A 26,083-nucleotide genomic window follows, 5' to 3' on the forward strand; every position below is an offset into this window, starting at 1 on the left:
GAAGGCCATCTTCACCAGGACTAGGTCTTGCAGGCTGTGATCTGCTAGCAAAACTCAAAGCACACACACCTCAGCAGAAACACAGCCAAGTCAGTCAAAGCACAGGACTCATATGGCTAAAGCCATACACAGGCATCAGGGCCTTGATAAAAAGCTCAGAATCAAAATCTTCATGCATACAGCTTGTATAATACAACACATGAAGAAACTGTGCAAACCGTCACCACTTTCCCATCCCCAACCCTCCCTTCTCCTTCTCCTCAGAAAAAAAAGATTTTGGAAAGAGAGGGAGGGGAAGCTATCCTTTGGAGTTTCTAAGCATTTGAAGTCAAATTGATGCTTCAATTGCACATTTGCTAAAGTTTAATGACGTGGAATGGAATCAAAGCAATAACATTTAGATCAGCTTTAGGTAACCTGAGTCATGGGCTATTTCATCCAAATAAAAAGTACTCCAAACAGGATCCAGCTTCAAGCTGTTTGTGTAAGATGAACTTTTCTACTCACCAGAAGTATACCAGAAATATTTTTGAAAACCAGACAGTTGCTTTTCATTCTGCAGCTTCTATTTCAGTGCACACTGGCTTTCACTTGGTACATTTTGCCTAACTAAAAAACTAATGTGAACACTGTGTCATCAAAATCTCCTGGCACACACTCAGCTACCACTGAATTGATGGTCTGCTTATGCAAGAGAGATTAAGGGAAGGTACAAATGAGCGGACAGAGCAAAATAAATTGCCTACAGGAAAACTAACTTGTGCCAACTTCATTTCTAAGTGGGATTTAGGGGTATACTTTTGGAGGCAAAACAAGTATGGAATCATCCCTGAAAAAATAAATTAAGTTGTATAAAGAGAAATCACAAACTCTCTTTCCTCCAAGAAATGCCTCCAAAAGGTTCACAAAATCTCATGTCTGTGAACTACATCACACAGCTGTCAGCCTACAGGATCAACTGCACCCATTTGTAGCACTGGATTTATGCTTCTCCTAATGTGAATCAAAAGCAGCATAGTAAGTAAAACGTCATATTGTCATCACATATGCTAAATATAAGGCTGGAGAACCAAAACCACAAAGTACCTTTTAGAGCTTTATCATTCTATGTGACATTTCATTTTAATGAGCCTAACATTTGAACTTTTAATGTTTCAGTTCCTTCATTTCTATTATTAAAATAAAAGAAAATCAAATATATACCATAAACGTCTGGATCCAAAATTGGGCCATTACCTGTACATGGAAAAGAGAAAAAAAAAAAAAAAAAAAAAGAAAGACAAGCTTTGTAAATAAATTGCAAATTCTGGAAGAATAAAACTTTCTTTATGAGTAGTTTTAAAAGTTGACTTTATTTGCCATAGATATCATAAGTATCTACATAAATGCAAATCAACATCAATAACTGCAGTCTATTAATTACATTTACAATCATCTTAGAGTTTTTCCAAAGGTTAATATTTTGCTTTATGTCATGTGTGCACACAGCACTAATTCTGGCAGGGGCAAGTGTTATTTCGCAACTGGGCAAAATACTACTTCTACTTTCCCCTATCAATACATATATATATATATATATATATATATATATATATGTATATATGGAATGAGTGCAACAATAACTATTCCTGCTAAAAAATCAAAGGTAAAACTTTCCCTGAATTCAAGTGGAAGCAGATTTCAGAGTTTTAACAATCACTGAATTGTACCTGATTTAAAAAATTATGCTACTGCATCATTGTGTTAGCAAACCATTTTAAGCTGTGAGCTGGCAAGATAAAGGCTACTAGAAATTGCCTAAGCAGCACCATTCACTCTGTAAAAGGATGCTTCCAAGAAGCTAGATGCGCAGCTGATACACAGACAGAACTCTTACTGAAAGAGTCAGATGTCTTAGAAACCAGACTTTACACTAGCAAATGGATACCTGTCTAGTCTACCTTCTCTAAATTTTACTGGTTCCTCTTTGCAGTTTTTTCTAATTACCTACTGCATGTGTGTAAGGTTTAGCACATAAGTCAGTAAAATGCACAGAACAGCCACAGAAATTAGTGAACTGTTATTAAAGTTTTGCAAGACACCCGTGTTGTGTTTGAACATACCCATTCATTCTGATCTATAATGTACCTCTAGAATAGTTTATGTAGTAGGCTTAAAGTTATCTCTTCCATATTTTTTCTCTCTACTTTTGCAGGCTTGGAAATAAAATTAACAAATAATTAAAATCTCTAAGGTTTAATGCAACTTCAATAAACACAATTCTGTTTATACTACTATACAGTAAATCCATAGCAGTAGCATCACACAGGCATATTGCCACAGTGAAGTAAATGCAGAACACCGTTGTTAACACCACAAGAATCTGCTGAAAATACCAGTTGCAACCTATTTGTAGAATGGAATGAGAAAATTAGGCTTATTTTTAAATGCACTTGAAGATATCCCAGTATCTAGGGATATATGTCAATAGATCCCATGAGAACTGTCATGTCAATTGGCAGAAATAAATAACCAGTGAAGAAAGCCTGACTATCTATCCTTAAGTAATCTGACAAGAGATTTTTGTCCACAAAAGTTCATGGATTCAGTTTTCCAAGTGTAGAACATCCAGCAGCAGAAAAACAGTATTTCTAACTCACCTTCTGTAATCTGAAGTGGAACAAAAACCCCAAGCAACCAAAAAACTCCTAGTCCTTTGTTTATGAGTTAAATGTCATCATTTTTGTTTCTATTCACTGGAATTGGGATAAACTAAGAAGGTTAGTATAACCCTTAACTCCTCCCAGACATATAAAATATGAAGTAATCAATTTCATTCAAATATCTTTTATCTAATTAACACTTCAAATAAAGCTACAAAAATCAAGGTGGTGGACAAACCCAAAATTTCTGTTTAGTATTACTTTTTCTATTTAGCACACAGAAACATACCAACTTAATCATCAGTTGAAGTTATTTTAACATTAAACTTCTCCACAGCCCTTTTGCACATTTGCACACAACTATTTTCAAGGCCAACTACAGAATGAAACCTTTGTTTTGGCATCCATTAGAAGAGGTTGTTGAGTAAATGAGCTATCAAAAGCCTTTGTCCTATTCACTCATCTTTACAAACTACATCAACTACACTTGGATTGTTTGCTTCTTTCTTTATAAATCTGGCATTTCCAAAATAAAGCAGCAGCAAGAGATTCAATCCAAAAACATACTTCTGCAAAAAACATTTTATGCTGCACAAGCAATATGCTACTTCTAAGGCGTATTTAGCATATTCTTTTGCTTTGACCAGATATATGTGACTTGGACTTATTCAGCTGAATTTTAATGTAGAGAGTTAGTAGATGAATAAACTTAAATAAAAATATCTATTATTGGTAAAAATGTCTCCCACATTCACTAGCCATTTTGGATCATGTTCTATGAGAACAGCCTCCAGAATAAACCATGACCATTTTGCGCTTACTGTTCACAGCAGTAAGTCTCAAATAATCAAGTCACTCTCAGCAAGAATTGGAAACCAAGAACTTTTGCAGACTAAATATAGTTAAAAACCCAGCTAGTAAAACATGAAATTAATTCTTCCACATCTTCACATTTAAAACAAATTCTTAATTTGCAACATTAATTTAGGTATCATTAGCACAACCAAAATCCCTCTCTGGTACGTGGTTTCCTCTCTTTCATTCCTGCAACCTCAGACCAATGAAAATAGTCCTTCAAGAAGCATGCTGAAAGTTAGGATCATCTTAGCACAAATTGCATCATCATCATGTTTGATCCAACTCTGAAAGTGGACTATTACACTATTGATGTAGAACATGCTTCAGACATACACATTTACTTTGGGTAGGCAAGTGGATTATAGGTGAAGGAATTTTTAAATTTTCTTTTTTTTTTTATCTTCAGAGAATTTGCTTAAGTGATGCAATAACCAGAGAATCAGTTTAAAGCTCAGTGAGTATACCCCATGAAACATCAGGACTTATATTTAATTCAGCCATGAAGACATGAAAATGAACATAATGTCAGGGTGTGGGCCTCAATCTTTGTGCTTCTGTGTACAATATGTGGGCCAAAAGAAGAAACTGCACAGTAATGACAGCACTGAAAAAGCCTTTAAAGGATTTGAAAAAGCCTGACAGTGCTTTAAATAGAAATAGTATAGAACAAAAATTGTAATATGATGCATTTGCTTTTATGCAGGCTTCGGTGGAGGAGACAACAATGTTGTGATGTTTTCTGAAGCTCAGTTCCATGATTCTTGCAGGAGAAAACTAAAAACAGCATTGAGGAGGCTAAGTAGCTAAGCCATTTCCCCTGTTGTTAATTTTTAAGACTGGTTTGGTGCCATCCACTATGCATGAACTAATTTCTGATGCAGTTATATCCTGTCTATACATAGTCCCATTTCCTCTATACTCTTTTTGTGAAGCTTACTCCACCACAGATCTTGGGAAATTCTTGAATAATACAGCACAGTTTATATTGGTAGACTTACATTCTATATGAATACAAAAGGGATGGAACAAATAAATCATGTTTTCTTTCTAAATTAGAGGGTAGCTACAGTTCTATTTACTGTGGACAGAAGCATAAAGAAAAAACAGGATAGGAAAGGGATTTGGATCAAAGACCAAAAAAAATTATAAAATCACCTGATGTATTACAGGAAGCTGATGCACTGTTAGAAAATGGGTTCATATTAAATAATCAGGGTGTAAGAGAACTTCCACTGTACACAGAACATCCATGAGGTGAACTGTTTTTTTGAATAATGAAAATGCAGTATTAGGGGACACCAGTAGCTGAAACCATGGCATGTTTCTGTAATGAGTCACTTTAAGAAAGAACTTCAGAGAAAACAGAGGAGAGGAGCAGTGAGCACAATGGGAGTAAATAAAGCCCGGTTTTATCAGCTCTTCGTCTTCTCCTAAGGATGGGAAAGCAAAAGATATACCATCTCTCTCCCCATTTCAGCAAACTAAGCTGAAAGGGTAAAAATGAAATATTGACCATATTTTTGTGGTCTGTGGTCTGAGATGTAGGAAGAGAATTTAAATATTCACCATTTTTTCTTTTCCATCAGATAACATTACAGAGCACTGCTGTTTTATAAAAGAATAAAGGCAACTATTTATATCACACGGTCAAAAAGCCAAAGATACATACACTCTCATATTTGAGGTATGACTGTGCAATTATCTGCACAAGATGACACCTCTATTTCTACTCCAAATGTGCAAGGTCCACTCAGAGTTTTCTTCCACATGTTCCAATACGCTTGCACGTACGGTGACTGTTTTTACAGCCACTTCATGTATGGCTTTGAAGATGTGGGAAAAGATCAAACCACAGTGAACATCAATCACTCACAGTAGTCCCTGCAATTCAGTGAGCTAGTCCACCTTGAGCCTGCCCACATAGTATTTAGAAATGGCGAGGGGGAATCCTTAGAGCAACAGAAGCTGCAATCACCTTGAATGCTGATACTACTAGCAATCTAGGTGCCTGGCTGCCACCTGGACAAAGGGCAACTGGACACCAAAAATGGCTGTTAAGATCTGAGACCTTATCCATCCTCCTTCTGGGTTACTTGTTTTTTCTCCAGTTCCCTCTGCTCCCAAAACAACATATTAACATGAACTCACATATCTGCACTATCAATTTGCCAGCAAGGCACTAGATGCCACACAAGCATCCTCCACATCCTTGAACACACTACCTAGTTCCATTCATACGCAGTACAGCAAGTTAGAGGGGCTGAATTGGAACTCAGTGTTTTTCAGGATAAGAACTGAGACTTGGGAAAACTTCAGAAACAGCAACTTTCCATTAGCCTTGACTGGCAGGGAGGATGGTTACTCAAAGAGAAGATTTACAGACCACTGGCATGACTCCCTTCAGAAGCAATAAACAAGAGGAAAATGCTCAAGAAAAGTATTATTTTACAAGTAATATTGAAGACATTCATTCAGAGAAAAAAAAGTTCTATAAAAACCTTTCTCCAAAATAATTAAACTGGCCAAAAGAACTATTTCACCACTTTCATCAATTTGCAATTGCTAGCATAAAAAAAATATACACTCACCATCTCCAGGCACTGACATGAAATGAGCATCAACCCGTTTTTCATCCTCTCCATAATCGTTCTTTGCCAGTAAGGTATAAGCACCATTATTCAGGTGTGTAGGATTGTCCAGCTGAAGGCAGCCATGGTATTCACTTTGATTGATAACATGTATTTTAGTACAGATGTATTCAGACTCATTCAGTACAGCTCCTTCATAGAACCACTGCAATGTGGGCTTAGGGTTCCCTTTCACAGTGAATGGAATACACCAGTGGTGGTCTGGAGTTGGAGACTCAATAAATGTGATATTTGGTGCAACTATATTGGAAAAAAGAGTGAAGAACATCAGAATATTCTGAATGTGTCCTTCCTCCCTTCCCTCCCTCCCTTCTTCCCTCCCAAGTTCTCCTGGAAGTACTTTTCATTCATCAGTACAAAATTATGTTACTAGATGGAATGGAACCTATTGGAAGGATACTCACACAGGAACATACCTGCTCTGTCTAGAGTATTATGCTGAACTGAACTGAAGCCATTCTTTAAAAAGAAATAAAACAAACTAATTTCAAAGACTGAAAATGCATTAAATCACTTAAAATGTGTAAGGTGTGGGAACTTCAGTTACTGGACCACTTAGAAGGAGGAGAAAGATATTTTAGTTTTACTTTGCTTAAAACACAGTGCACAAGAGTGCTGAAGCAAGACAGCAGTATTAAGCAGTATTGAAAATTTTTAAAATTGGCCAAAAGCAAGTACTACTGGAAAGTACACTCAGCTAAGAATCCAGATTTACAGATTATTTTCTTAACAGAATCAAAGACAAAACAGATTACTTAATTCTCTAGATTATTCTGTCAGGGAAAAAAAATTCTTTACTATACATATTCCTGGCTCAAATCTGCTAAATGCCTCAAGTTTTAGAGACCTCTACTGTTTCCCTCAAGAGATTATTCCAACACCTTGCCCATTATTTTCCTTTATATTTATTCTTAACTAAATCGAATTTCTTCTAGTAATACTCCCATTTATCACCCATAACAGTGCCAAGCTCAGAATCTCATTTACACTCTTTAAACATTTCTAGTTTATGTTCATTCCCATAGTTATTAGATATCCAATTTCAACCCACAAACCTACATCTATAGTGGTTTTTTCCTAGTTTACTCCATCATAAGCACATGCTGAGCAAAATTTGAGATCTCCAAAATGTTCCATTCCCATCTTCAATTAAACAGAAGGTTGCAACTTGTGAAAACATGCTGTATAGCTCATGTCAAATGAATTCATCCTGGAGCTCAGATTTAAGAAACCAGTGCTTCTCTGCACTTATATACCCCTTTTCCCTTCCTTGGCCCTGAGAAATAAGTGTACTATTCAAAGCTTTGACAAATAAATGTACATCTGGCCATACAAACATTGAACAAAATAGTTGTTGTTTTAGGTAGTAAGAACACAAACATGTGTAGTCTTGTATAATTCTACCAGCCTTTGCAATTGCTAAGACAGTGTGCATGTACACACACACCATTACAAACCTTCCCACACTGACAGTGCCATTCAGTAGTCAGCATTTTAGACCTTTACTTACAGACTCTTTTAACTGGAAGACAAAGCAGTCAGAAATACACTTTTTGCAGAATACAGAGCTGAAAAAGATAAATGCAACAATGGCTGACTGGACTGCTCCTACATTAACTGCAGTAGACAGCTCACACACATTAAGTGTTTTCATTTCAACAGCCTGAAGGTCCAAAAAATACCCAGAACAGTTCCTGCCAAGGCAGTTTAGCCTCCAGGTCTATATGGAGGCCCACATACGTACAGAATACCGTAAGCTCAGCGGAGGCTTGGTCCTCTCCCACAATGTTCTCTGCTACACAGGAAATCTCCAGTCCACTGTCCATTGATGAGACATTCTTGATGGTGAGAGAGGCAGGGTTCTTATTTGTGTCACTCTGAAAATGATCAGAAAAACATGTATGCGTCAACCACAGCATTAAGAACAAAGGAGAGGGAGGGAATTCCTGGCCACAGCTGAGTGGCATTTTTCGTTTTCCCTTCCTTTTAGCTCTATCTCTCCATAATTAAGCAAACTCTTATTTTAGTGTCTTATCCAAACAGACCTAAAACACATACAGAACCAATTCTAACAGTCAGTGGCAGCATATTCAAACTGCCCTGCCACTTCCCAGTCTGTGCCCTTTTTTTACCACTTTATCCCCTCTACACAAATGTTTTTCCCCTCTAATCATATGCCCTTGCTCATCCCTCTCTCCTACTTCATGACTGGTCTGTTTCTGCATGTTCTCTATAATGTTTTCTTCCTGCCTATATTCTATCCAATCCTTGCTTTACTCATCCTTTTCTCTCTTTCCTTTAAATTTATGCTTGGCATCTCTTCCACTACTGCCTTCTGAGCCCTATTGTATCTTGACACGTTTTCTATCTTCTTCTTAACCAAATTTCTCTTGAAAGCTTCCTTCTCTCAAGAAACTTTCCATAAGAAACTGCATATCTTCTACTACCTAAACTATTGCCTAAGTGCTGTTTTATGTGTTTAAGAACAAGCTAATTAAGGTAAGAATGATGATTCTTAAAAATCTTGATTCTTATGATCCTTAGAAACCTGAGTGTCTATCTACAATCTTAAAAAACATACTGACTTTGCAGCTGTGTCACACTGGCTAAAGAAATATGACTGAGTTATCCCCTCACACAAAAAGTACTAGTAAAGCTAGTTGTTTGTCTGATGTTAATAAATCAGGCCCTTCATATAATCACCAAATAATTATTATTTCCATACTTGAATGTTTCATAAAGAGCTAAGCTACTCTGTTAAACTGGAAAGGAACCAAAACACCCTTCAAAAAAAAAAAACCAATTATGATAATTTTTTAAACTACTTTTGAGGTACTTTTTGTAATGTACGCTGTCAGTGCTACAGACAACACAAACAAGTGACCCACTATAATTGTAAAACCACAGCAACTTTAGGTGGCAGTCAACAGGAATATGTGGGAATGCTCCTGCATTCAGTCCTGCGCAAACAGAATTTTGAAGCTTGAGATGACAGCCTAACTCCGCACAAGTTCAACGTCCCTTCAGACTCAGTGTGACAGTAAGGGAGGCAGGTGGAAAAGCAAATACCCCTTCACATATTTTCCTACTTTGCAATTCTCAGAGCTGAGCAGTGCTCAAAGCTGGATTGAAAGCAGAGAGGCTGAAACACAGGTTCAGGGCTGAAACGTACAGAAAGAAAAATCTAAACATCAGTCAAACTATCCATCAACACAGAAACTCAGAACACAAAAGTTAGTTTCGCAGAACTAAAACCTAGTTTTAACTCTTAAAAGAGCTAACATCCCTCTTTTAAAAGAGTTGAGAGGAAACAGTTAAAAGAAGCATACAAGATGAAGAACATGAAGGCAGAAACTGAGATATAGGAGTTAAAGAAAAGAAACAAAAAGCAACACTTACAGAAAAGGATAGTTGAGAATCACAAATAAGGTCTAAAAGGCTCATGCTCTTCTGCTACTGAAAAGACTGCTGTGCTCCATGGCTAAGTTTGTAGCCAGCCTATATTATAAGCCCCTCTACAATAGCATGATCAAGTTATGCCAGAATACTCATGGAAAACTTGAAGCAAACTGACCGTGGCATTTCAAAGATAGGAGGGTTAACAAAATTAGATGATCTCACTTTTTGAACAGAGTCCCACATTTGTTTTGGCTCCTAAAATTAAAACTTTTAAAAATTTTTGGAAAAGAGTGGAACTTGGCAGAGGTTCCCCACAGTGTTTTAATTTCTTGTTCTCGATGACAACTGATGCCTTGATGCCTTTGGGGAGTTTTACAGATCAGAAAAAAATTTTAAAATACAACTAGAGCTTTGCAGAGCTCTTACTTATGAAAGCTGGAATGAAAGACAGACTACTTAAATTCTGTACAAGCCTGATATAATGAACTTTGGAAAGAAAATATTAAAACTATGAAACTCAAGAGGTCCTGTCTCCTCCTCACTGCAAGAAGAGTTTTGAAAGTACACTTCCCACACCTTATAAAGACCAAGAAGCTTAACACATCATGTACACCACCATGATTATAGGAAAGCAAATACCATAAAATTGTAATAAACATAAGTTTTTCGTATTGTGAAATAATAGCAATTTATGAGGTCAGCAGCTGCTTATATGCTCCTCCTTTTTCAATATTTCCATCAGAAAGGACTTAAGCAGCACACAGTCTACAAAAACAAAAATAAAAATATAAAGAGCCCAGTAAATAAAATTTCCCCACCTAGATGGTTTCAATGAGGAAAGATATTCATATATAATTAAAAAAAAAAAAAAACAAAACAAAACCAACCTGACAGTATTTTAAGTAAAATCTTCAATTTCAAGGCTTTCTGATGCTGCTAAATGTGTTGAAGAAAAATTAAACAAGCCACAAAATATTTACAACCAAATTCCAACATATCAAATTATGAAATTAAAATATAATATAATTACAGATCCAAAGCTTTTTTCACAATCAGTATAGATTGGGTTTAGTCTCTGTAGGTAGGTATCAATCATAATAAAAAAAATGCTTCCATTTCAGTATTCCAATTCACATTACTTCCAAAAATTACATTACTCTCATTTACAAGTGAACATCCAAAAAACCAGAGAGCAAATGAGAATCTTGAGAAACAAATGTCTGCCATTCCTCAAAAGCACTGCCACAGCCACTTTTGATTGAAAGTAACTAGAAAATAAATGTAATCCCAACATTAACTTTCTATTTCAACTTTTAATAGAAAGTTAACTAGAGCTGGACATGAAACTTCATTCCATCCTTCAGCAGGTGTCAGCTGAATTGTCACGTGTTTGAATATAAACCTTACCTCATGGTTGGAAACAAGATTAGTTACCACCCAGGACACATTTGGGGGTGGCCCGCCAGTAGTATCACAGTACAGCGTGATGCTCTTTCCTTCCACCACGGTGATGTTGTAATTGCTTAAGTTTGCTGAGGGCAAGTCTGTGATAGAAACAACAACACAAAAACCCAACATGTATTTGTATTTGACAGAATAGACACCATGCAAATCTAAGCAAGCAATACATCAAATATTCATTGTAGTCAGTACTATTTAGTCAGACAGTACAAACAGCATCTTTGAAAATAGAAAACTATAATCTTTTGCTGCTCTGTATTTTCTGCACCTCCTCTGCTTCACATCCTAAGAAAACATTATTGCATGTGGAAATACATTAACTAGTTAATTATACAAGAATATATGTCAAGTGCACAAACAGAAATTATCTTAACTTCAAAATGAAAAAAACCCTCTTCCTTTACTCTTTAAAACTGGAAATTGTATCTGTTTCTTTATAACCTCTACAAAGAAACCTCTGGGTTTCAGTGATATTGTGGTATTTCCACTGTTCTTCACAACACTAACAGGAAAATCCAATTAGCTCCCAGTATCCCACAAGAGACTGAAGCCCCCCTCTGATATAGAGACATAGCTCAGAATGAGCAGGGCAAAACCTAGAACTCAAGCTCAAAGGGAGGAAAACAGAGAACTTAATAGATTGAACTAGAGAAGGGAAAAGACAGAAGAGAGGGTTAACAATTGCACAGAGCTTTACTCAAGGCACATCAGCTGATTTTTCTATTGTCCTCGGGAAAGCAGAAAAGCAGTGAGATACACTCTTCAGGAAACAAGACCAGGTTTTATAAGAATTAGGACTCCCCCTCCATCTTACAGAGTTATAAATCACTCTGTGCCTTGTTCTAAGGCATCCAAAGCAATGGGAACTTCCCAGAGTGTAAATTTTTGCTGAATGTTTACAAGAACATAAAGAAATACACAATTGCCCTCTCCAAAATAATACTAGCAATATCAGTAGATTTCAGGCACCGAGGGATTCACATTTTGTATTTATTTATGTAAAAAATAATTATGCATCATTCTAGAAATAACATCCTTCTTAAAAGATACTGGGTCATCATTTGAAGCTGCTACACTGTGCAAAGAGCCTTGGTCTCCTTTATAAGGCATTTCACACCAACTGTTCCAGGCAAATTTTACTTGCAATTTATCATCTCAAATAATCAAGCTTATCTGCTGTGCAGGACATTTATGCATTATTTTGCAATTACTTTTCTTTTTCTGAAACAGCAGCTCTCTTTGTTTGTGTTTTTTAGTTGAGAGTACAGCAGAGTCAGCATGGACTTGGTGGTATAGAAGTTTAGCAGAGAACGTTTTCTTTATGTAAAAGGTCCAAAACAAATAAATAACCATCGAATCACTGTGAACATATGCATATGATTGCTGGAGGTTCAACAGAAGCTAGATGTATTGGAAACCTCCCTTAAATTAGTTCAGTAAAATATAACTAAGTGGAAGCAATAGAGAAAAGAAGATGAATAATTTTCCAGACAATGCTTTCCTGCCTAATAAGATTTGAAAATCAGCACAAGTATACGATAACTGCTCAGGCAATTCTCACAGTGTTTTAAGCAGTGTGGTAATATGATTCCCATTATAGGCATCATGGATTTCTTCTATTATGTTCACTTTATAAATCATGTGTTGAAGTTTATTGAGACAGAGCTGGGGAGTTTGTATGCCTTGATGCAGTAATCTGTTAGCGAAAGTGGCCATCTGCTCTAGCCTGCTGTGAATTCAGATCTCACCAGTGTCTGTCAACTAGCTGAGCAGGAAATAAAACTAATCTTAGGGAACATTTGGATATTAATTATGCTAGTTAGAGAACAAGGGGAGAAGTAATGAGATAATTTGCTTTATAAAGTTACACTTCCACAACACCTCTAAATACTATTCCAATTACTCTTGCCAGACCTGAACATGCAAGGAGAATAAAGATCCCCACTCTTCTTAACCCCACCACTTGGGAGGAGGTCTAGATGATAGATTAGCATATCATTGTGCAAACTGGCACAGCTCCTACTAACACATCACTTCATGTGAAACCTCTCATGCAAGCAAAAATAAAAATAACTTTTGTCCCTTAGAGCTCTCCTTTAAATAGCTGTTAAGTTTTGAGACAAGTTCTTCCTGCAATGTGTTTATTCATAGGATAAGCAACTGAAGTTTAATTCCTCTGGTACTGGCTCTGGTTCCCACCAAGAACTAGATCTAGTTATTTTTATTTGCAGAAGTCTGCACATGTCATGTTGGTGTTACATCTCTAATGGAAACAACGACATCATGCTGCATCCTGATAGAAGGCTATAAAATAATAGTGCTTATTATTATGTATGTTCATAAAATTCTAAAAACCAATTGCAAGGCCCCTGCATCTAAAAAGGTACAAACGGAATGGAATGGAATGGAATGGAATGGAATGGAATGGAATGGAATGGAATGGAATGGAATGGAATAGAATTAGAGTTAGAACAGATTAGAAATCACATTATTCTGTGTGTTTTCTTTTACTCTTCTTCCCAGTCATAAGATGGGTGGACAACACAAGAATTGTCTCAGGATTCATTTTTTCTGGTTGGATATATTGAGACAGTGTGCTTTAACTGCAGGCTAATTTTGCTTTGCTTTCCAGTGGCACCCAGACTGCTCCACAGTAGAATCCACACTAGTTGAGATATGGCTCTATTTGGGAAAAGCAAGACAGTCACATAAGGCCTCATCTAGACATGCAATACATTGCCTTTACCAGCAAAGCAATGACACTAAACAGCAAAATCTATACTGAAAAATAACTGCATGCTAAAAGAACACAATGGACCTTAACATACACAAATGCTCAGTTTGTATGCCCAGTGTAGTGTGAGAACATTTATATTGGCCAGTAACACTTTAACTCCTACAGAACTACAGAGATAGCCAACCACACTGCCTTTATTCCTGAGTTAATTTGGTTAAACACAGTGGTTTAGATAGTTATCACTTTTGTTGACAGGGGTGTACATTTTAAAGGACTTTGTAAACAGCAGTTGATACAAACTTAGCAGATAGCACACTCAAATATTTTTGTATACCACCAGCATAGTAAGATTAGACTGTAGCATAAGGGCCTCTACAAGGTGGACATGACATCATCCTTCCACAAGTTTCATCTTGGTATCTGTCAGACAGATTAATCCATGCCTCAAAACTCGAACCACAGTCTCTGTTCCAAACTTTGATAGAATTAATTATTATAACTCTGGATATCAGCAATAACCCTTCTAATACCTGATTGATTTTTGCTATATATTTGAAGTTTGCTAAATTCTTGGCCTTAACCTTCTGCAACAATATGTTGTATACAGGTTGCATACAAGAGCCTCTTCCTTTTATGAGTTCTGGAATTTCTCACAGACATTCAAATTTATTGAGTACTTTCCTGTTCTGGTGGAACAGGGTAAAGAGAGTTTCTGAATGATCATTTTAAGACCACTTTCTTTTATTTTGTTTTTCAAGTCCTCTTTCTTTTTAATAATCTATTCAAATCCTTTCAATCTCTACAAAAATGGGAGGACAGAACCTGCTACTGAGAACTTTAAACTGTAATGTAGAGAGTAACACAGTTTGAGAGATGAAATCATACACTAAAATCCATGTGTTTCCATTATGCACTAGCACATAATAGCTATGTGCTTTCACCACATACAGAATGTATTTTCTCATATTCAGCATGATTACACTTTATTCTCAGGAATAGGCAGCTCTGGATTAGAATAAGCAGTCACTTCCCTCACCCCAGCACAATTAGACAGAACTAGAGACAAGCATTTATGTCAGCTGAGTCTCTCCAAATACCATCTGATGCTTTAGGAGAAACAAACACTCCTTAAAGTAGGGTTTGGGGAGGGGAGGCATTTACCTTCACAGACCATCATTAGTGCAAAAGGATGGCCTAAAGCCATCAGACAGTGAAGCTGTCAAGCATCACTAGGGAATGACTCACATCTTCCCTGTGCACAGCAGGGACTTCAGCAACCACAAAACCAACAATTTGGATGCCATTTTCAAAGGTTACTACTACATTTGGCTACAGAACTGTCAATGGAAATTAAGAAAATGAATGTGCCTGTATTCCTACAGGGCTTTCCAAGTCTTCATGCTGCTACTTATTACTTTCTACAGAAAACTTAGACTGGTCTTCCTAGAGCCAGACTGCCACTATACGTCAAAGGAAGGATATGATCTAATAGAGAAATAAAAACTCTACTCTGTAACTCAACTCTTAGCACCAAGAACCTTAGCCAGTATGCTAAAGGAACATTTAAAAGAAGGTGGTCTTAAGCCAGAAGAAGCAAATCCAAAGATATTGTGTCACTATCTGCAGTAAAAAAAATTTTTACAGAATTAATACCAGACTCACTTTTTCTGCTTCAACTTTCACCTGCTCAGTTCTAGGATTTTTTTCAGTTGCTAAAAAAGCTTTAAAATTATCTCAGTATGGTCAATTAGCCTCATTAACACCTAAGAAATTACATGATGAAAAAATTAGTACCTGAGAGAATACTGTAAATTCAATATTGCTATTGAATCACTAAATGGTTTTCAATGCAGCCCATGTGATCTCCTGTTTGCTTGGCATGTTTTTGAAGGTCAATTTGTTGTGTAACAAGAACAAGAAGATACCATGAAAAAATGACAATTTTTTCTGCATCTGATTTTAACCAGGTAATTTTAATCCTCACCTGAAATCCTTAACCCATCTTTTTAGTAAATATATCAGACACAGAATGATTAAAATAATACTGACGCAGCAACCATCTATCAAACTGAACCATTCAAGCCAGCCTACCAGAACCACTAATTTATAAAACATCCACTGCAATTCTTAGGGCACAGTGATTAAAATCAGTCTACTTTCCTCACATAAGATTCCAATAAAGTCTAGGGTTCTTGTTTCTCCTGGTTTGGTTTTTTCACTCTAGGAACAAAGCATACAAATAATTACCTCACTACAGTACAGCCTGGTAACAACCACTACTTGTCTGGAGCCTGAAAACAGGATGGTTGATGATGCAATCATCCACAGTGTCACATGGATCTGCAAATTTCAAAGGTCTTACTTGCTCAAAACTGGCTATTATGGAAAGCAGGATATGATGATACCATGTACTTTGTATCGTTCTATTGAAATTGTGCCTTGTTTGAAAAGGCAGTAATGTTTACTAATTCCAGAGGTCTTTTCCTATGTGCTTTCAAGGGTTTAAAAAAACAAAACAAAACAAAACAAAAAAACAGTGAGAAACATTCTAGTAATTCTAGCTATAAAGATAAGAGCTGTTGGATATGTGATTCACCTCTTGGGTTTCACTTAACAAAAGCCTGCAACCAACAAGCCCTAAGCCAGATTTTCAGCCTAGCTGCATCTTCAAAGATTAAAAAACGATACCCCAAAAATTTACATTCAAAGCATGAATGAAAGAACCACAAGAAATTGTTGTGGTTCCTGTTTTGGAATTGTTCCATTTCCTGTTTTATCACAACAACAGAATCAAAATCCTCAGTACACAGAAAATTGCAGAAATTTCAGAGAAGTTGTAACAAGATGACAAGCACAAATATATTCAATGAAGATGAAAAAAATATGTTAGGCAAATAATATACAGAATTAGCAGAAATAAAGAACATTTAAAATGAAATTTAATCTTTCATTTATCTTCCAGATCCCAAAGATCTCCATCTCCATTTTTTTTCTGGAGCTCTAAGATCCCTTTCCTCTCCAGTCTTCATTTTATGATATTAACCACCATGCATCCCTATTACTTCACTAAGATTTTGCCATAATGAACAACAAAACTTAAAATTTCCAATAGGTTAAAATGGAAAGTAAAGGTGTTAATCTTAGAGGTATGAGAAGAAAAGATGAAAATGAATCTGGGATTATGACCCATTTCCCCAGATTTCCATACTCTGCCCACAGTGTGTGAACGTAAATTTAAAAAACCTGGATCAAAATGTCTTCAATCTTCAAGAGAATACACAGACATTGAATAAAGCACTGAATCACCACTGAATAGACATATGCTTGCCATGTGGCACAGTAAATATTGATGGGTGCTTTCCACAGTGACCAAATGTACCAATGGTACTTTGCATAGGCTGGCCAGAACGTATTTCTGTCAGGAGACAGAATGAATGATATGGCAGCTCACTAACCCTCACAAATATTTTAAAATACTAAATGAAATCTCCCTCCTCTCATGGCATGCCTGATTGTCACTCTCAATCAGGAACATTTACGGAAAACAATTAAACAAGTACAGTCTCTACCAGAAGATGATGAGTCTAATTTAAAGTATTGCTTTCCCAGATCAAATGCACTCTCACTTTGCCTTTAAACACTCCATCACTCCATACATAACTAAAGCTTTCACTAGAAGCAAACTTCTTTACATAGAGCCAGCACATGCCACAGCAAAGACCACAAGACTCGCTAATTCCTCATCACGACCACAGCAGCAAGCACTGTCTCCACAGAACTGTGACACCATCACCATCCAGGGCAACCAAAAACCAGCAAGAGATGTGCACCCACACAAATTCATTTGGACACCAAGCTCTCATCTGCAGTCAACGTCTACAGAAGCTCTGAAGGTTGCTGCTGATATTTCAAATCAGATGAAGGGCTTACATATCCAAGGTTTTCATCAGCTCTTTAACTTCTTCCCAGGACCTTACTTTTAAGACCCTTAGATGTACTTTGGATTCTAATAGGAAGGTGCTGAATAAAATAGGATCTTGCCTCATCCCCAGTAATAATATAAGCACTTTGTCTGCAAGAATTTTGAGATGAAGTGTTTTTACAGAAGCTATCAACCTTTATCAACAATTCTCTTGCTAGTAGTATCATGAAGGTATCCAACCTTCATGAATGGCTAAGGAAATTAAATTTTCTGAATGGTTATGGAAATTAAATTACACCTGGCAAAATTGTACTAATGTGGCATTTAAGCTACAGTTGAGCCACAATAGCTTTCAAAGGAAAACCAAAGACAGGCAGTGCCATTGGGCTGAATATGTCAGCCACAAGCTTAACAGATGAACTGAGAGTTAAACAGACTTTGAAGTGTAAGTTAATGAGGCTCAAACCAGCTTAAGCAAACCTCTAACAAATGGCATCTAATTCACCAAGTGTATGTAATGCAGTTTCAGTATTGTTATCTGCAGAATTTCATGTGTGTCCAGAAAATACTCAAAATAATGCTGACCTGCCTAATGGTGCAACATGATAACCATGTGATCCTGAAACAGGAACATTTTCAGAGAACATGAAAAAAGTAAAATGATGGGTTTCACTTTTGGTACCAAGTATACCATATGCCAAGTATATTACTGAAGTGATGCCTTGAAAAAAGGATTCCCCTTTTAAAGAAAACAGTACTTTCTTTAGATTTCAGGGTAGAGTTATCTAGTCATCAGTCTTCACCTAGACAGAGCAAAGTAAGAATATCACCACAAAAGAGTCAAAGAGCTGCTCTCCTTAGCAGGTCAATACTCCACCCTTACACAGATGTGTCAAGTCAGGCACAGAGAGTACCTCTGTAAATCTGCACAATGTCATGAGTTCAGAGATACTTCTTTCCCTTGGATAACGCTTTACTTCCTTCTATTTCTAATCTATTTTGTATTACAAATCTCCTTTGTTGACACTAAAGCAGAATTTGAATCAGTATTATCAAACAAAAGTTGGCTTTTTTTAATATGAGATATTCACATATGCCACATGTGGCTCAACTATCGTCATTCACAATCCCTGATTTACATAGATTGTAATGTATAAACATCTGTATGAAAGTTGATGTTTGATTCACAAATAGGTAAATGTTGCATATTCAGAAGAAAGTTATATACGTATCTTTGAATATGGGATTCCTGTTGCCTTTCAAGTTCCATAAACTTTTGGTTATTTCCACTTACAAGCTAGAAAATTCTTCTAATTAAGTTTGGAAAATTTTAACTCAACTTGAGAGCAACAGTGAAACTCCATTACTGTCAAAATCTCACAAAAAATGAAGTTTTTCACAAAAGCCACAATCACCAGTATGAATTAAAACTCTTACAGAGAAAATAAGAAGAGTTTGCCTCTACATATCATGCACCACATCTATTTCTTGTGCCAAAATAAACAACACAGGCATGAATATTCTGAAACATAAACACTGGGAACATTTAAGTATTTTTTGAAACTCAATTCTGCCTGTAATATTTTCCTTCTAATATGCTTATCCATGAAATCTAGCTGATAGTGGAAAAGAATGTCAACACCCACTGGATTATGCCTTTGCTTGTGGTTTTAGACTGCATTGTACTGCAATTGCTTAACATCTAATGCTTATTTTATTGGCTCAGTAATAGTACAAATCTTTTCTGTAAATTCGAAGAAACAAATGTGTCAATCCTTCAGTTTGCCTTTATTCCTTCTTAGGATTTATAACCACCTGCCTCCAGTCTCATTTTGCCACGTACTTATTTACCTCTAGCACAAAAACCAAAATCACCAGAAACAGGCTTAAATTAAGCTAGACACAGTTCCAGTCCATTTTCAGTCATCCAAGCAATTGCCTGTTAAAATCATGGGTTTCCCCAACAAGTAAGAAATGAGTAAGCAGTTATTTTAGCTTGAAATCCTACATTACAACAACTTCCAAATTTTTTTCAGTCATACATACACAAGTATCCTAGAATGCACTAAGAGCAACACCACGGTAGTTTGTGTGCAGGAGAAAAGACAGGCAAAGAATGTAAACATTCATTAAATCACATAGGTCTTAGACAAGACAACAGTTCCACTGACAAGCTGCAGATGTAAACAGCCAGCCATTCTGAATATTCCTTAGTGATATGTAAAGCAAATTAGCACAGAGAACTAATCTGCAACATTGTTTAGTAGATTGCAGCTAGCATATGTGACCAGTGATAAGAAAGAATGCACCTAAAGAAACAATATATGATAAAAAAAGCATCCAAGGCTGGCACAGTAAGCAAAACTGAAAGACAGATTCAGCATGATATCTCCACATACAAAACTAAATTGGCCAGATAAGGCAAAATGCCATTAACCAGACTGAGATGCAAAGCAATACAAATTTTGTACAGGACTGCAGAGACAGCTGTAGAAGCAACGCCTTTTCCCAAAACACCAGAAGATAAAAAGACTTCTTTCAGTATCACTGAAATCAATGGTAATGGCTCAATAACTGTCTGCCAGAGGGGCAAGCGACACCTCAACAATCAGTCCCAAGGATGTGGTCCTGCCTCTCTGGCATTCAGCAAGCTCCAGGTGATCTGCAGACTGACAGTCTTTTAAGTAACCTTACCCAAGGCACAGAACATGTCCCACTTCCAAGGACTTAAGACACTGGTGGTAATAAACAACAGAGCTTAGAAGCATTAATAAGAATAAAGTGTTTACTCATTTAGTTCTCTTCATTGATTTACTAGTGCTATTTACCAGATGGAAACAAAAGGAGATGTCCCAGGTGGTGGTGCTGTCCATGCTGTACAGATAACTGGCAAATGCTCTGAAAATGGCAAAACTGAACATGACCATCTCTATACACAAAAGGCTCTGCTACTGTGGTAGATGCAACTTGAAAATCTTTGACACAGTAATTACACATGATCCTAAAACCGAGAAGAATTTGACAATTTTCATCATATCTACATACATTTCAAATGCAGTTGGAAAAATAATTATTGATTGACACTTTTAATATTGCAGTTGGAAAGGATCTTCTAGATAGTGAGCATACCTGAGTTTAAACCTCAAGAAATTAAATCACAAAGTTGATGACATCTAAATGGCAGTCAATCTTTAATGAGCAGGTTATTGAACACTCCCACCGTACAAACAGTTAGCAAAGGACCACAGAAATTTCCTAATTTTCTCATCAATTACCTACAAACCAAAGTCCTATGATCAATAAACCACATTGGCCTCTACCTACTTCCCAGCAAAAGATTTATTTACAGCACACAGCAGAAAGACAACCTATTATCAAAACATTTATCACATACTGTATAGGCCTCCTACTATAAGACTATGAAGTAACACCTTAGTAACACCAAGACTGCACTTTTGCTTAATTTACAAATTAAAAAAAAAATAAGGAAAAAACAAATTCCCCAAGAAGATGAGATGGAACCATTTCATTAGCAAAGAATATTAGAAAAGCAGAGAAAATGTTTCACTAAAAAAATGCAGAGGCCTTCATGCCCAAATATTTCTCTTCACATCAAAGGGAGGTAAAAAACATCCCAGAGCTCACAGGAAAAAAAAATTCAATATGTCAAAAATTTAATTTCTCTTCTGTTTCAGTTCTACATATTAGCCTTCCAAAAGGTTCTGGAAATGAAATATACCAGCTTCATCCATGGTTTTGTTTTGAAACTAAGTCTTGTCCTTTAAAATACAGAAAAATACCTGTGAAGATACTGAAACCAAGAGCCACGAAGTCAATTTTTCAGATATCTTCCAGAACACAATAAGGGAGTCATTGCTCTTCACCAGGCATTCTCTACTCTATGTCTAGGAAAAGGATCTGCTGTCATCTTTATTAAAAATCTATGTCCTACATTGGTTAATTTTGAAAAGATAAATTAAGAGGAAACAGATGCTAAAACAAAAGAAAAAAAGGGAGAGGAAAAGTGGTGTAAAATTTTGTGATATTTGGACCCTGTAAACTAACATAAATTATTTGTAGGTATGTTGCTGGCATCCACTCAGATCTTCAATACAATACATGCTTTCCATATGCAAATTACATATACTGCAAATTCCAGTCTAAATGTTGTATATACTCACCTTCCCTCCTCCTTTTCCTCTTCTAATTGGAAGTACCACCTTCCCTTGTCATGACAAGTATTTTAGTCAAGATATGCCCACAAGACGCATGCATGTGTACACATATATGCACCTAAACAGCATCCAGGGCCCAGGGACAAGCCTCTTTCGGCTGCAGATGGTTAAGAAATCAGGGGAAAGAACTAATCTCTCACAGGTTTAATTCTGGGTATTTAACACTAAAAGTTTTCAAAGGAAAACCCTAGCAACCTGGTAGCTTCTAGACGCACCAGCTAAGAATGTTACAAAATATGCTGGAATTTCTCTCTTGCAATAATTGATCTCAGTCCAACAGCTGACCTCTCTACACCCAGCACATTAATCTACCTTCTAGTCCATCCAGCTGGAGCAGAAGGTTGGGTCCATTTAGCTCAGCTAGGTATTATATCTCTCATTTCAGGTAAATCAGATCCTGGAGCACACAAGACCAACTCTGCAGCTCCCAAGACTTCTGGAACATGTGCGGGGTTTTTGATTGCATGAGACACTAACACCATTTCTGCCACCATACCTGGCCCCAGAAAGAAGCTGGGCACAAGATCAACAATGATATGAGGCCACAAAATACATTATTGACAGTAAATGCTGCACTTGCTGAGCCTACAGTAATCCCCACCGTGGCTGCTCTTTGCTGGCAGATGCTATCAGAGGATGTCACACCCTCCACACAGGCAGTGGAGAAAATGATGCTCAATGGACAATGACAGAAGGAGAAAAAGTGTAATTTCTCCTACAGGTCACATTCACTTATGGCTTTTCCTATCCAAATCAGCCCTCCATTAAGATCTTCTTGCCCTCTTTCCTTCCTGCCTGCCTGCTGCTGGAGACCCCAGTTTCCCACTCTGCTTCTAGAGCCCAGCAGATGTGACATCATGTTAGAAACACCCCATTTCTGCCCCTCATACACAGAGGAGGAGGAATCTCCAGCTAGTGAGTGAAACCTTTCCCCAGCTGTCCCAGGACCGTACACAGGCAGTAAAACTGTATATGAAAAAGGGAAGGAGATTGCCTTATTGTTATATAATTTTTCAAATTCTTGTAGACCCATGTATCTGAAAACAATATGTTGCAATATGCCACAGACCTAAGTTTGATATAACTCTTTTGTACAACCTTTAAAGTGAACTCAGTAGAGTTTCACTAGCATGGAGAACAGAGCTCTTGTTAATTTGTCTCAAGTGGCATGTAGTTCTGAATTTTCTTCCTATGGCCCTAATACTAGTATTTTTGAAGGAAAATAGAGACTTCATTAACTATAGATACCTGAAAAAAATTCAAGTAGATAAAATTGAGCCATGAACAGCTATTGAGTTAGGAAACACTAATATTTAGTTCAACAAAGGCACATGCATTCTGTAAAATACTTGTTTGCTATCTATAATCAGTATTCTATTTCCTTGCCCTTGAATAATGGTACGTTCTTAAAGGATCAAGAGAAAAATGAACAGGTTTACATGAACTGGTGAAGGGCCTTGAGAGAAGCCATATGGGGTGTGGTTGAGGTCACTTAACCTGGAAGAGACTGATGGAAGACCTCACTGGGGTCTTCAACTTCCTCATAAGGGGAAGAGGAGGGGCAGGCACTGATCTCTTCACACTTGTAACCAATGACAAGACTCAAGGAAATGGTATGAAGATGAGTCGGGGGAATTTATGTTGCATATCAGGAGTGTGGCTGGGCATTGGAACAGGCTCCCCATGGAACTGGTCCCAGCACCAATCCTGTCTGACTTAAAAAGCATTTGGACAATGCTCTTGGGTATATGGTGTTACTCTTTGAGTGTCCCATGCAGGGCTAGGAGTTGGACTCCATGATCCTGATGGATCCCTTCCAACTCAGGATATTCTGTGATCCTGTAATTCTATGAAGTTCCAAGAACCATTCCATGTGGGACAAAAAAACACTGACAGACCATTAGCCTTTCCTTTAGAGCACTGTTGACATCCTGAGAAGTACTTTGTAGAAAAGCATGTTCATTTTTGCCTGGCTCACAATAACTTAACAGTAGTTTTATGTTAAAAGAATATTACCGCAGTTCGGGACCTTCATATCCAGCAAGGCTGTCTTCTTATTGTTGTCATCTATGCAATATAAGTCCTGAGTTTCTGTGTAAAACTTGGTCTCTTGAAATTTCTTGATCCACATGATTTCACAGGAACATTTGAATGGATTATCCACCAATATCCTACAGGAAAAAACACCAATTTTTTTAGAAGGTTAAATGTGCCACATATATAGGAAAAATAATGAGGGGCAGGGGGCTCCAAGCATTCAGCTGGGTGAGAATACAAGTTAGTTATTTAGGATGAACTCTTTAATTAAGAGGCATAACACATGCACCCTTGGTAAACTCAGTGCAGAGTAAGCTGCCAAGTTGGTAACAGTTTCCATGTAGGGAATTAAGTGCTGCATCCATTGAGGGCCCAGAATATCATAGGCAGCAGAGACCGCACAAGGGATTTGCGTACTATTTCAAATTCATCAGTCTAAGTCAGGAGCCCATGGAGAACAGCCGCTCAAGAAGATCCATTTTATTTAATAAATCAGGAAGTGATTAGAATTCATCTCTTCTACACCTGAGCCACCACTCAGTTACCTCAGAAATGGTTTACTGCTGTGGAGTGGTAAATTCTTTATAAAGTCAAACAGTCTTGGATTATACACACACTCTTCCAACTTTAATCACAAAAAAGGATTTTGCCTAATCTTTAAAATTCATCTGCTACAACACTCTAGAAAAACCTCACAGTAAAACCATAGACAATGTCATGAAGAAATACTAAATGAAAAAATGGCCCCAAAATAGAAATTGATACAGTACCCTGCCTGGAATTTAAACCACAGGTTAGCAAACTTAACAAATTGCAGTTTTAAAATTTAATAAAACTACACAACAGTGTAATGTAATTACATGAATGTTAAATATGAACAGAAACATATCTACATAAAGAGTGACCAGAATTATTTTTCCTTCTACTGGCATACATGAGATCCAATAAAGTGGGTGAGCAAGTGTCTGTTTAAGGCATTTCATTGTCAAGAGAACAGTCATTCTTAACAAAGTTTCACAGGTAATTTTGATGTACAGAAGCTCAAGTTTCTTGCAAAATCTATGCTCACAAATGCTTCCTGAAGACATGAAGTGTGCAAATCATGAAAAAAATTGTCTTATTAGAGCAGTTTGCCCAAAAGCCATCTCAAGTCCTTTGAGGAGAAACAACTGCAGGGATCCTCAAAAGTGTCTGAAGGAGCAATTTGTATTCACAGAAGTCATCCTCTGGACTTTAACACGCAGCATGAACAAGAATTGTTTGCACAAGACATAGTATGAACATGATAACTCCTTGGGTCAAAGCCTATCTCATGCATTTTCAAAACAGTATTTTGAATTTACTTCTATCTTCTGTTTCATCCTATCCTGTAAAGAGAAATTTCTCTTGACCAATGGCTGAGCAGTCTTCTTCTAGTGTTTTATTTTGTGCTAAACACATGTAAGGATTTAAGCACATCATTGGCAGGATGCTGGATCACATCATTGTGCTGGATGCATAATGCCCCTCTACAGACACTTGTGTGAAAGAAAAATTCTGACCTACAGTAAGCAAATTCTGAGTCTTTATCTTGTTTGCTCTAATTTTATGCCTGCAGTTCATTTGTTCTAGAAGAAACCTTCCAAAGTGGCATCTCCTTCTCTGTAATACCTGGTGACTATTCTCTACTTCACTTTATTCTAAATGTCTCATCCCTTTACATTTTGATATGCAAAGGTATTGACAGGACAAACATACTTGCTTATCAGATTGAGAGGAAGTTCTTCAGAAGCTATTTATGGCAACATTCATATCTCAGATTCACCTACCAACACACTTCCTTCTCTCCTGTTTCTGATCTTGCAGCTATGTATTAAACACTTATTAACAGAATTGTTCAACTATACTGATTTTATCACTGCTTGTTCTCCTTTCAGGCTCTGCTTTTATCCCTCCACTGTCTTTCTCTCATTTCGCCTCCATCTGTTTATCTTACTTTATCACAACATTTGTTTGCATAACTTCAGTTTGTCTAGTCCTACACTCCCTCTGCCAAGCCCACAACACTCTACGTCAATTTTGTATCCCGTTTTTTTCTCAACTTGTACATCATCATGCATTGTCTCCATACCTCAAATAGTAATCTCTTTAACCTTCACACTATC

General features: G+C 36.9%; 1 protein-coding gene across 6 annotated transcripts in view; it reads right to left on the reverse strand.

Annotated features, from left to right (window-relative positions):
• The window catches only part of NTRK2 (neurotrophic receptor tyrosine kinase 2), a 197,437-nt gene that overhangs the window by 145,902 nt on the left and 25,452 nt on the right, over window positions 1–26,083 (reverse strand). For 5 of the 6 annotated variants that reach the window (XM_030968213.1, XM_030968218.1, XM_030968215.1 and 2 more), the window contains exons 5-9: window positions 23,919–24,073; window positions 10,955–11,091; window positions 7,893–8,025; window positions 6,089–6,388; window positions 1,204–1,236 (exon numbers count right to left, since the gene is read on the reverse strand). In XM_030968213.1, the coding sequence (XP_030824073.1) occupies window positions 1,204–1,236; window positions 6,089–6,388; window positions 7,893–8,025; window positions 10,955–11,091; window positions 23,919–24,073 (758 nt within the window). The remainder of the gene's footprint in view (window positions 1–1,203; window positions 1,237–6,088; window positions 6,389–7,892; window positions 8,026–10,954; window positions 11,092–23,918; window positions 24,074–26,083) is intronic. The other variant, XM_030968214.1, reaches the window with a different exon arrangement.

The sequence above is a fragment of the Camarhynchus parvulus genome, chromosome Z, assembly GCF_901933205.1.
Source record: "Camarhynchus parvulus chromosome Z, STF_HiC, whole genome shotgun sequence".
Lineage (NCBI taxonomy): Eukaryota > Metazoa > Chordata > Aves > Passeriformes > Thraupidae > Camarhynchus > Camarhynchus parvulus.